The sequence below is a fragment of the Hemitrygon akajei genome, chromosome 12 (genome assembly GCF_048418815.1).
Source record: "Hemitrygon akajei chromosome 12, sHemAka1.3, whole genome shotgun sequence".
Classification (NCBI taxonomy): Eukaryota; Metazoa; Chordata; class Chondrichthyes; order Myliobatiformes; family Dasyatidae; genus Hemitrygon; species Hemitrygon akajei.
This window is the reverse complement of record NC_133135.1, coordinates 56,816,090-56,828,618: the sequence shown is the minus strand read 5'-3', so window position 1 is coordinate 56,828,618 and position 12,529 is coordinate 56,816,090. Positions and strand designations below refer to the sequence as shown.

General features: G+C 37.2%; 1 protein-coding gene across 4 annotated transcripts in view; it reads left to right on the top strand.

Moving 5' to 3' along the window:
- Nucleotides 1-12,529, top strand: part of mier1b (mesoderm induction early response 1b, transcriptional regulator) — a 49,445-nt gene that overhangs the window by 15,459 nt on the left and 21,457 nt on the right. For 3 of the 4 annotated variants that reach the window (XR_012101051.1, XM_073063153.1, XM_073063152.1), the window contains exons 5-8: nucleotides 416-548; nucleotides 2,275-2,339; nucleotides 6,380-6,452; nucleotides 12,109-12,260. Coding sequence is in view for 3 of the 4 variants with exons in the window: in XM_073063153.1 (XP_072919254.1) it covers nucleotides 416-548; nucleotides 2,275-2,339; nucleotides 6,380-6,452; nucleotides 12,109-12,260 (423 nt within the window). In the remaining variant the exon portion in view is untranslated. The remainder of the gene's footprint in view (nucleotides 1-415; nucleotides 549-2,274; nucleotides 2,340-6,379; nucleotides 6,453-12,108; nucleotides 12,261-12,529) is intronic. The other variant, XM_073063154.1, reaches the window with a different exon arrangement.

The following is a 12,529-nucleotide window of genomic DNA, read 5'->3' as shown; positions in this document are numbered from 1 at the left end:
GCTGTTGGAGTTTGTGGGTTCGAGAGAAGCTGTTGGAAGAAATATTAGCAAATAACTGCCATGCACTTTGTAGATTAAGTACACTATAGCCACAGTATGCTTGTGGTGAAGGGAGTGGATTTTTGAAATGGAAAATTTAGAGTCTACACTGTAAAGGCAAAATAAAAAAGGCAAAAGTAAGTTACAAGTAGAAAGCGTTATTTATTTTCTTGGAAGATTTAATAGTTACTTTCTGCAGTTCCCTTAAGGCATTTTTTAGTCATATTCTTCCTTAAAAATTCTTTGCCCCTTTTTTCTAAAAATGTGCTTGCTTAGCCCTATAGAGAAGCCATTAGTCATATTTTGGCTCATTTGTTTAAACTTCTGTTGTTGATCTTTTTCTAATACACTTGCATATATTTTATGACATCCACAGCAAGAAGTACTAAAGAATTCATGTGGACATGAAGATGAAACTCAGTCTTCCAATGATGATCTTGTACCATTGATGACCTCACAAGATGTACAGGAGATGATCCGCCCACGCAGATGTAAATACTTAGACATAGGTATAATTTATTTGTGCATGTATATGAATGAAACAGTGTTGAGCAATCTTCCCCATTGTTAAAGATCTCAATGGCTCTTACATTGTATTATTGCCTAGAAACAGCTGCCACAGCGAAGGGGTGTAGTAACTCTTGCATGTAAGATGAGGGTAATTGTTAACTGTTTGTCGAACTTGAAAAATTATTATGGATTGTCATAATTCAAATAATAGAGATAGTACAATATTAAAGAAGCTACAATTGTGCTGAGGTTCAGTACAGTACAACGATAGTACCAGTTTATTACTAATGCCTCTGATAAAGAAAAACAAATGTGTAACAAAAGGCTTTACATCTTTGGGATTGCTCTGTCATTCAAAATGATATTGGCTAATTCTTTTCTTTCACTTGTGTTCCTGCTCTTGTCACATCAATTCCAAAACACTGAGACTCACACCTGGTTCCAGCTCAAGAGGAAACATCTTCCCTTTATCCACTTGTCAAGCCTTGTCAACATTTTGCACATTTCACTGAAATCCCTTGTTCTAAATTCTAATGAATACAGGCATAGTCAATCTAACCTTAATTGCGAACTTGTAATCCATCTGGTGAACTTGCACTTTATGGAAAACGTATTCTATCTTGGGGAATGAGGCCAAAGTCGATACAGTATTCCAGGTGTGTTTCATCAAGCTATGCTTAATTGTAGTAAGCAGTATCAGCTTTCACGACTGAATCGAATAATGTGTTTAGTTTTGTATGTTTTTAAGTGTAGTCCTGGAAGGTCTATGCTCAGATTTTCAAATATTTTAAGATATATTGTCCCAAATAATTTCATTATTATGGTTACAATTGTTTAATTTTTGTTAACCAGAAGTGTTCAGGGGTATAAAGCAAGTGTGGCTTTATGAAGTTGGACCTGCTGGTGTCTTAAAGGAGTTTGTATGCTCTTCCTGTAACCGCATGGGTTCCTCCGGCTGCTCAGGTTTCCACCTACAATCCAAAGATGTACCGGTTGATGGGTTAATTGGTCATTGTAAATTGTCCCATGATTAGGTAAATTGAGGGTTGCTGGGTAACGCAGCTCAAAGGGCCAAAAAGGCCTATTCTGCACCGTATCTCAATAAATAAATCCAAAGATAGCTTCGAGTTCACTCGATATGGAACAGAATTGACTAAATGACTGGTGTAATTATAGACAGATCTGGCATATTTTGGATACAAATTTTCATTCCTGGGTTGTTTAGAAAACGTATATAAAATACAAAAATAAGAGAACATCTTTCTTCACTCTCCCTTTCTCTAATAATTTTCATTTCAGTCTATCCTTATTAGCAGTAATAGGAAAATCTAAGACCAATTTCTGGATAAAATATTAGCTTTTCAAAGCATTTTAAGTCATTTGAGTCAAAATCATAATGATGGTTATGCAAGAATGAGTCTTTCTGCTCACTAGAACTACTGTAATCCGTACTGACTGAGGTACACCAGAGTTTAAAATAGTGCATTGATTCAAAATTTAAAATTGCAATGTACTGTAAGTATATTTACATATTTTATTTCCAAGGGGCCTATAAAATTCCAAAAGGGGGTAATAAGATTTTTTTTGCAGTAACATTAATACTTTCAGAAGTTTTAAAAATGTTTATAATTTTATAAAAGTTGTCTCAAAACATTCAGTTATTCACTAAATGAAAGTTCTTTGCTTAACACTGAGGGGAAAAAACTAGCCTGTCAATGTTCTTAGGCAATGAAGGAGAAGAGGAATCTGAAGATGATGAAGATTATGTGCCCTCAGAAGACTGGAAAAAGGTAATATAGTATTTCAATATTTTCCACAATAACTATGATTTTAAGCTATTGCACTTCACAAATGATATTTATATCCCCTTTTTTTCTGATCTGTGCTGTGCATCAGTTATAACTGGCTTTAATTTTAGTCTCCAGCTTAGTGATGAGTCCTGATTTCTGTTAATGTCTGTCTTGGAATATGTAATTATAACATAATGCTGGAGAAGCGTGGCTGGTTAGATAGCATCTGCAGAGAGAAAGCATTAGTAAATTTTCATGTTAATCTGTCATAACTGAACAAAAGATTAAAAAGATAACAAGCATTAAGATGCAGACAAAGAGACAAATGAAAGAAAGAATAAAAGGAAGGTTTATGATGTAGTTGAAGGTAGTAGAGATGAAACAAAAAGAATGGTGGGGCAAGTAAAGTAATAATCTTTTATTCCAAAACAATATTTCTGAAATGTTTACCTTTTTCCTCAAGATTACACCTTCAGTTTACTTTAAAGTCCTTAACTGTGCCTATCTTTATTTCAAGCACTTCAGTTCTTTTGCCTCCCCCCCCCCCCCCCCAAAATTGCGGCAAGTTTCTCTGTCTTTGCATTCCATTGAGCCAGACACTACATTCAACAGTTCACAATCGCACCACTACTAAAACACCAACATTAAGAAGGCACTATGCCCTACCCAAGTCCACTTCTTAATTACCATCAGCGTCTCCTTCCCAATCCAGGTTCTTAAAACCTCCAAGTAAAAATAAGATTGCTTTCTAGACATGATGTTGAGTTAATACTTTAAGGTATTGTTCCAAAAATGTACGTTGCTAAATTCTCTTTCTTATTGATCTTGTCCTTTATACTACCCCTTCGTATCTTTTGTCATCATCCTTTTGTGGTTTAATCTTCTAACTTTCGAATACAGATATTTGTTCTTCTCTTTCCTTTGCACATATTTATTCTTTTTTACCCATTCGTGATTGTGATATAAAATCAACCTCGAATGTTATAGAAACTACCCACAAACCTGTGTATTTATTAATTTTTTTTATTTTGGATTTGAAGCATCTGCTGTATTTGGTTTATGATTCTCTACTTTGATCTGTATTAGCCATCCTTTGTCCCAATACATCTTTTTATTATGCCTAATTCAAAAGGTTGCAAATTAAGTTCAATCTGGACTTAAATTCTATCTTGGACTCGTTCTTATAATTTCTTTTGAAGGTAACACATTATATCTATCATGTATTAAGCTTGAAAGCTTATTGCTACTTGGTATTCTAGTATGTGTCTCCATTTTTTGTTTTATATATTTGTGTGTGTGTGTGTGTACAGTCAGCCCTCCTTATCCACGAGGGATTGGCTCTGGGACCCCTCACAGATGCCAAAAAATGTGGATGCTCAAGTCACTTAATCAACCTGTCTCAATGTGATGGAGCTTAGGAACCAGCGGTGGAGCTCTGAATCCACAGTGTTTCTATTCATGAAAATAATAACAATCACAATTGAAAATACAGTGGAAATAATAAAGCGATCGGAAAGAGGTGAAACACCATCGGTCACTGGAAAAGCGTTAGGCTACAATCGGTCAACGATCGGAACAATTTTAAAGGATAAAGTGAGAAAGGCCCTGCACCGATGAAAGCTACAATTACTACTAAGTAACGCAGTGGTTTAATTATTGGGTTTTGGGTTTTTAATCCTCCACATCAACCTGGCACAGATGGAGAGCGCGCTCGGGAGCGATCTGTCACTGGATCGAACTCAGGAACTTCTGTTCCTGAGCCTGGTACTGAAACATACATTCTTAAGTGTTTTATATGCATAGAAAGGTAAAATATATACTAAGACAAGCATTTGACTACCTGATGCTAAATAATACTGGATGTACCTGTTCCGACTTACTTAGTAAGAGAACTTCCGAGTTTATTTCAATCCCAATCCACGATAACCTACGCATATCCTCCCGTATACTTTAAATCATCTCTAGATTACTTATAATACCTAATACAATGTAAATGTTATGTAAAATTCTGCATTGTTTAGGGAATAATGACAAGAAAAAAAAGTCTGTACATGCTCGAACAAGTGCTGGAAGAGCACTTCCGGGTTTTCTTGATTCGTGGTTGGTTGTATTCACGCATGAGGAACTCACGGATAAGGAGGGCCGACTGTATATAAAATAATATTAATTATAGCACATTTGCTAGCATCAGAATATATTACTTTTCATTGTTCAACTACCAGATTCCTATTGCTTTTGAGTTCTATCAGTTTCATTAAAATAAGAATTGCTTTTCTTTTTTAATACATTTATTTACAATTCAATTTTTACAGAATAAATAACTTGCTTTTAATACATGAACATGACATGAGATAATTATGTCATCAGTAGCACCATCAAAAGACGTCTTCCCAATAAACTGGTCACTTAACATCACAGTTCAGCATTTTGACAGCATCACTTGTGTCCATGCCTCTAACCTTTAGTCAAACCTGGCCACAAAAACTGAATTCCAAATGAGAGTTTATAGTGTTGCCCTCAACATAAGGAACATTTGATAGCTAATTTACCTAGGGGCCCCAGCAAAATTGATAGGACAAAATAGAAATTATCCAATGCAAGATTCACTGCACTGGTTGACTGTGCTTCTGGGTATTTCTGTGGGAATGCTTTAAGAATCACTTCCCTCTTAATGATCAGCCCTATTCCGTGTTCAATTATTCTCATAACTCCTTCATGCCAGGATAATCCTTGAGGCCTGGTGCAGTTCCAGTCATTGTTATCTTAAAACTAGGAAAATACCCACTAAACCCAAACGCTACCAAGTAATTTTTCTTTTGTCAACAACCTCTTTAACATTTTTACACACTCATCTCTAATTAGATAAAAATAGCATTTGAGAACAATCTTACAAAGGAACAGTTGGGTTTTAGAAGCAAATTTATAAACTGGAGTTGACCTCATAAATTTATCAGTATTTTGTAGTTGGTCTGATGTGAGGGTCAACCTCATAAGCATTCAGTACGCCGAGACTCATGGCAATCAGTACCAAGTAGAATTAACTTGAAATGAACCATTCAATAACTGTCTGTCACGTGAGTCAGTGTATGCACCAGGTCTTTGCAGTATTTCACAACCTCCCACCAAATCCCGGGAGCTTATCTTGTCATTCTATTGCTGACTTAAGTGTCCATGCTAGCAGAAATAAGTTAGGAAGCTTGCAGGCAACCAGTAACTGAGTGTCAAAATCGGTGCTCAGAGGCAAGGCCAGGATCCATTGCCTGAAATCACCCCACTCTGAACCCACCCTGCTGTGTGGGATGTCTGTTGCAGTAAAACCTGAATATTATTTGCTGCTACTATGCTGAAAAAAGTAAGTGGTTCTACAAGAATAGTACTGGGGGTGGGGGTGGGGGTGAGTAAGCCTAGGTGATAAAATGGTTCAGGCATCATTAGGCCTAATACCTTTCATACTGGGAGAATAGTGTTGAATGTGTCATCACTCTTAAATAATATGCTATGCTGAATATAAAGGTATTAATAGGTTTGATATGGGCTGGCTTATGGTGTAGTGGCATCAGCACGGGATTTCAAGGCAGATGGTCCTGAGTTCAAACCCAGCTGGGTCACAACCTGGGCAGCAGCAACATCTGTGTGGAAGAAAGGTCTGGCAGTCTACTTCTGTATTTTACCATGAAACTCCTATGGACCCTATGATCCATGAGGTCACAAAGAGTTGGACTCGACTTGACAACTGAACAACAAGATAGGTTTGATATAAGCTCTGTTGTATGGTCTTATGTTTTATTGTAAACTTTCTGTTAAAAACTTAATTCAGTTTTTGCCATTGTATTGCTGACTTAAATGTCAATGCTAGTGGAAGTAAGTTAGGAAGCGTGCAGGGTACCAGTAACTGAGTGTCAAAATCGGTGCTCAGGGAGCTGATTGGGTATATCTTACCGGTTTTCAGCCTTGTGTAAAATATATTTATAATATGTTACTTAGGGTAACCTTACCTTCTTCAAATGTAAGTGGTAATGGTAATTGATGTTTCTTTATAGGAGATCATGGTGGGCTCCCAGTACCAGGCTGATGTTCCTATAGGTTTTTATAAGTACAAAGAGAATGAAAGGGGTAAGCTTTTCTTTAGAATGTGTTTCTTTAATGATGCCACATTGGTGTGAGAAGCATTTGAGAATTGTGGACTATGTTCCAGTTAATGGTGTTCTACTATGAGAAGTTTTATGTTAGAATTCTTTTACCTTTAGCTTCATTAAAATGCTATTTATTTATTTATCTATCTATCACATCCCTTTTACTGTGAAGCTCTCTATTACCATACAGATCTATAACTTATTTAGCCTACTTTCAAATAAACTAATTATATCGCAATTGAAAAATAGAAAGGAGTCCTGTGGTTTCTCTTTTGAAATTTATACAGTAAGCCCACATTCCCATTGCATTATCCCCTTGGTCTCCATGAAATAAGGTAGAAAATTCCAAACATTTGTAACATGCTAAATAAAAGATTTTCTCTTCCTTAGTTTCTTGGCTCCGCCGTCTCCATCACATCTGTTCTCGGAGTGATGGTTTCCATTCCAGAACATTTGAGATGTCCTCTTTTTCCAAAAAAGTAACATTTCCCGTCCACCACCATCGATGCTGCTCTCATCTGCATCTCTTTTAGTTCCTGCACATTAACCATCACTCCTTACTCCTGCCATCATAACAGAGATGGGGTTCCCCTTGTCTTTACCTTACCTCTCATTGAACTTCGTATCCAGCATATCATTCTATGCAACTTTTCCAACGGGATCCTACCACTAGGCACATTTGTCACTCCGTCACCCCCCCACTGTCCCTCTCTACATGCCATAAGGATCACTCAATGTCATTCCCTTGTTTATTTGTCTTTCCCCACTAATTTCCCTCCTGGCATTTGATCTTGCAATGGTGATAAATGATACAGCTGCTCCTAAGCCACCTTCCTCATCAGTATTCAGGGCCCCAAACAGTCCTTCGAGTGAGGCAATGCTTCACCTGCAAGTCTGTCAAGCTCCTGGTGCAGCCTCTCTACATCAGTGAAGCACAAATCAGGGGCTGATCCTGGCTGTTGCGATGGCCTGCACAACAGCCAGGATCACCTGGTGGCTATCCATTTCAGTTAGACTTCCCATTCTCATACCAACCGTCTGTCCATGGCCACCTATACTGCCACCATGAGGTCATTCTCAAGATTGGAGCAGCAATACTTCATCTTCCACCTCCAACCTGATAGCAAGAGCATCAGTTTTTCTCATTTCTGGTAATCACTCCCTTCTGATTCCCCACTTCCTTCCTTTATTCCATGGTGCATTTTCCTCTCCTGTTTGATTCCTCCTTTAGCCCTTTACCTCTCACCTATCACCTCCAGCTTCCTACATCATCCCTCCACCTCCCCCTCACCTAGTCTCACCCATCATGTGCCAGCTTGTACTCCCCCCTCCCTGACCTTATTATTATGAATTCTGTCCCTTTCTTGGTCTCTGTCTGAAACATCAATTGTTTATTCTCATCCATAGATGCTGTCTGACCTGCATCTCTAGCATTTTGTGTGCATTGCTGAAGATTTCCAGCATCTGCAGAGTTCTTGTCTCTCTTCCTTCGTGTTTAACCCTTGAGCTTAAGTTTTGCATTATCCTTCGTGAGTCTTCTTTCAGAGGAGATAAGTGTCTCGGTATCTACCCCATCAAGCTCTTTCAGGATTTTCAGTTTAAGTGGGAGCATCTATCATGCTTCCAAATGGCTGTAAATTTATACCAGGATTAGAGTTACTCAGCAAATGGAAATTCTTCGTCCAATGAATCCCATAACTGGTGAATCTATGTCATAACACTGCCAGGTAAAATGTATCTTTTCTTGTATATTAAGACCCAAATATAAGGCAGTATTTGGTGTGACCTCACCAAAGCCCTATTTCCCTGTACAGCAACTCTCATGTAGTAAAGACAATGCCATTTACTTTATTACAGGTTCACAGACCCTTATCCAAAATCCTTGGGGCCAGTTGCATTTTGGAATTCAGAAGTTTTCAGATTTCAGAGATCCCACCCCCCCATATCAAAAAACACGTACACAAGTCCCTTATTTAACCTGTCTCAGTGCGGTGGACTTTAGGACCCGGCAGAGCTCCAAACCTACGCACATCCTCCCGTATACTTTAACTCATCTCTAGATTACTTATAATACCTAAAACAATGTAAATGCTATGTAAATAGTTGTTATACTGTATTGTTTAGGGAATAATGACAAGAAAAAAATTATTTCCAACAAAAACATACAGTAAAACATAAAAATATACAGCTTCAAACAAACCGAATCAAACACATGGTAAATGACTTATTGGAATAAATGTAGAATGTCACTGTCACTATAAAACTTCAGTAACTTGTCTTTCTGTTTCTTTAAATCATATACAGTGGTAGTTCCGACACTATATTCTTCAGTAAGATGCCGCACAGACACACCACGATCAAGCTTCTGCAATAACTCCACTTTCTGCGTTATTGATAATGATAGATGCTTCCTTCTCTTTTTCTCATTGTTACCCATAGGGGTATCTGCAGCTCTTTTTGACATTTTCACAGTGAAATTAAGCACAAAGTCAACAGTGAACTCAAAATATCAGCGAACAGCAAATGCACGTGTAACCAGTACATGCGCTGAGCCACAACTGACATCTGGCGGCCTCTGCTAGTGCTGCCACGTCACACCTGAGTGACGTCAACTGTTGGCAAAAAAAAACTTTGGTTTTCATAGTTTTTTAGATTTCAGAATTTTGAATAAACGAATGTGCACCTGTAGTTGGTGTGCCTGCATGTTAATTTATGCATTTCATGAATTAATAAGCCAAGATGCTATTGTACATTGAAATTACTCATTGTTTGTCATTTATAATATGTTATGCTTTTCTTCCTAATAAAATGAATAGCTTCTTCCCTGCATTATAACCTATCTACCCATTCATGTAGCCCAGTATGTCCTTGCTGACACCTTGCATCATCTTCACAAATGACTTTCCCACTAACATGTTTAGATAAACTTTTTTTTTCTGTACTTAATGGAGATTATAAATAGATAAGGATATCTGAGTATAGTGACTTCAAGTTCTAGGCTTCCCCCACCAGAGGAAGTATGCTGTACATCCCCACTGGTGCTTTTAAATTCCAGCTGATAGCCTAACCTATACAGTCTTCTTTCATTAGACAAATTGCTCATTCCAGTTGTTATTCTAGCAAACCTCCTCTAACTGTTCCCAACATATTAATATCTTTTTTTAAGCAAGCAGGTCAATAATAAGACCATAAGATATAGGAGCAGAATTGGGCTCCGCCATTTCATCATGGCTGATCCAATTTTCCTCTCAGCCCCAATCTCCTGCCTTCTCCCCATATCCCTTCATGCCCTGACCAATCTTATCAACCTGTGCCTTAAATATATATAAAGATTTGTCCCTCACAGCTGCCTGTGGCAAAGAATTCCACAGGTTCGCCACTCTGACTAAAGAAATTCCTCCTCATCTCTGTTCCAAAAGGGCAAGATCTTCTCTTGAGAAAACCATGCTGACTATGGCCTAATTAATTGTGCCTCTAAGTACCCTGAGACCTCATCCTTAATAATCAATTCCAGCACCTTCCCAACCACTGAGGTCAAACTAACTGGCGTATAGTTTCCTTTCTTCTGCCTCTCTCTTCTTGAAGAGTGGAGTGACATCTGCAATTTTCCAGTTTTCTGGAGCCATTCCAGAATCTAGTGATTCTTGAAATATCATTACTAATGCCTTCACAATCTCTTCAGCTACCTCTTTTAGAACCCTGGAGTGCACACCATCTGGTCCAGGTGACTTATCCACCTTCAGACCTTTCAGTTTCCCAATAACCTTCTCCAGTTATGGTAACTTCACAAACTTCATGACCCCTGACACCTGGAACTTTTGCCATACCGCTGGTGAAGACTGATACAAGATACTTGTTCAGTTCTTCCACCATTTCATTGTCCCCTATTACAACCTTTCCAACATTGTTTTCCAGCAGTCCAATATCCACTCTCACCTCTCTTTGATACTTTCTGTATCTGAAGAAACTTTTGGTATCCTCTAATACTATTGGCTAGCTTATTTTTGTATTAGTTGCCTTTTGTTTATTTGAAAGCTTCCCAATCCTCTAATTTTCCACTAGTTTTTGCTTTTATGTGGGCTTTGACTTCTTCTATTAGCCACAACTACGTAATCCAGGCATGTGCTTAACATGGTGTACTTGACTTGGCAACAGACTGTTACTTTGCATTTCAATAACCCTCACAGTAAACAATAACATTTCATCAGCTTTGCTAATTATATGCTCTATTGACCATATAACTTTTTGCAGAATGTGCTCTGAGACCCTCATATCCCTTTGTTCTCTCCATTTAAGTAATATTTTTCTTTTTTCTTTTTCTGCCATTTAATTTCTAATACTTCAGCATTCATGCAACAACCTGGTATGCTCTTTGTCTTCTGTGTTTAATGTTTTATAACTATTTTAAATTATTTGAAATTTATTAGGTTGACATTGTTTCATTCACTTCATTAAACAAAGTGTAAAATATGGGCAACATTTTATCCTAGCCAAGCAATAGAATCATCCTGTTTTAATTTAGAATTCTAGAGTCCTAAAATGCTTAAATTAACTAAAATGTCAGAGAAATTTGCTTGCTTCAGAAAGCACTTCCAGCACTTAGTTCTGGCAAGCGTTCTGAACTTTTTTTGAGAAAATACCTTTTGTTTTTTGCCAGAATATGTGGGGATAGATGTAAAAGACACAGCAGGATTCTTTAGTATGGATAGTGGATTCTGGGTGGTAATCCACAGGAAACATTTCCAATCTGGTATCTGTAGAATGTTTTGCATTTCTTCTTTTAATTATTCACTTTTGCAGAACTAGGATTTTATAGCAAATGTCACCCTCCATCAAAGAGAGATCGTAATTGTGTTCAGTCCTCTTTCACCTCAGTCAGCGCAGAAATACTCTGTCTAGCTACCTGTCAATGACTGACATAAGACCAAACGTCTGAGGTTTCAAAAAAAAATGAACCTTTTAAATCAACAAAAGCATTCCTTTTATTTTCACTTGTGTGCTGGATCTTTACTAGACAATTCAAATGAATCCAGATCCTTCATTGTATATAGCTTCTGAAATCGGGTGACCCAGAAAGTTTCTAGCTTTATTGCATGTTTCAATTGAGTGAGCTGACTATGTGTATGCTAATCCAGTATCATTACTGGGGAATACTGCTGTGGCTTTTTGATTATCTGCTAGAGTAAGCTTTCACAATTAAGAGTGGAAAGGATGTCAACATATGTGCTTGTTCATGATTAAAAACAAAGTCCAAAAAAGTGTGTTGTAAGGGAGTGGGATTGTGTATTCGACCAATATCACACCATCAGAAAGCTTGATGATCTTTTCAGGATTTGCATGTAAGGAGTGGTTGGTTAGATTAATTATCAAAATCCTTACAGCACCTCAAGATTTCTATGCCATTGTAAGCTGTAACTGAGGAAGATGAATTCATTATTTTCTTTTCAATTTGTTTAATTTTTTTCAGATAATCTAAAAGATTGAAACGCATAGGTTATTTGTCAGCTATTGAAATTTGTTCTTTCATAGGAGTGCCCTTTAATTTAAAAACAAACCAAGTAAGATGCGTAGTGATCGCAAGTATATGGCATAGGTAAAGCTGTGCACTAATGGATCTTATAAAAATCTATGTCTAGTATATGAGAATGAAGACCAGTTGTTGTGGAATCCTGATTTTCTGCCTGAGAATAAAGTGGTGGAATTTCTTTGTGATGCTAGTAAGCGTACGGGTGAGGAGAAGGGATTGGATGCAATACCAGAAGGCTCGCACATAAAAGACAATGAACAGGTTGGTTGTGTATGTTGAATTGTAAAATTGATTTTTATATATTAAACAAGACTAGTTTACAGTTAAAGTTGGAATTTTTTTAAAATAATGAAGGTCTCAAATTTTCCAGTATTCCTTTTATTCCAGTTCAAGTAACTAGGAAAGTCAATATGTTTGGTAGGAACTGTAAGATTAAGGAGTCAATTCATTCATCTTTGTTTAACATTATTGCAAAAAGAGTAAATATTCAAAATGTAATGAAAATGCGTTTTACTTATTATATTGCTCCT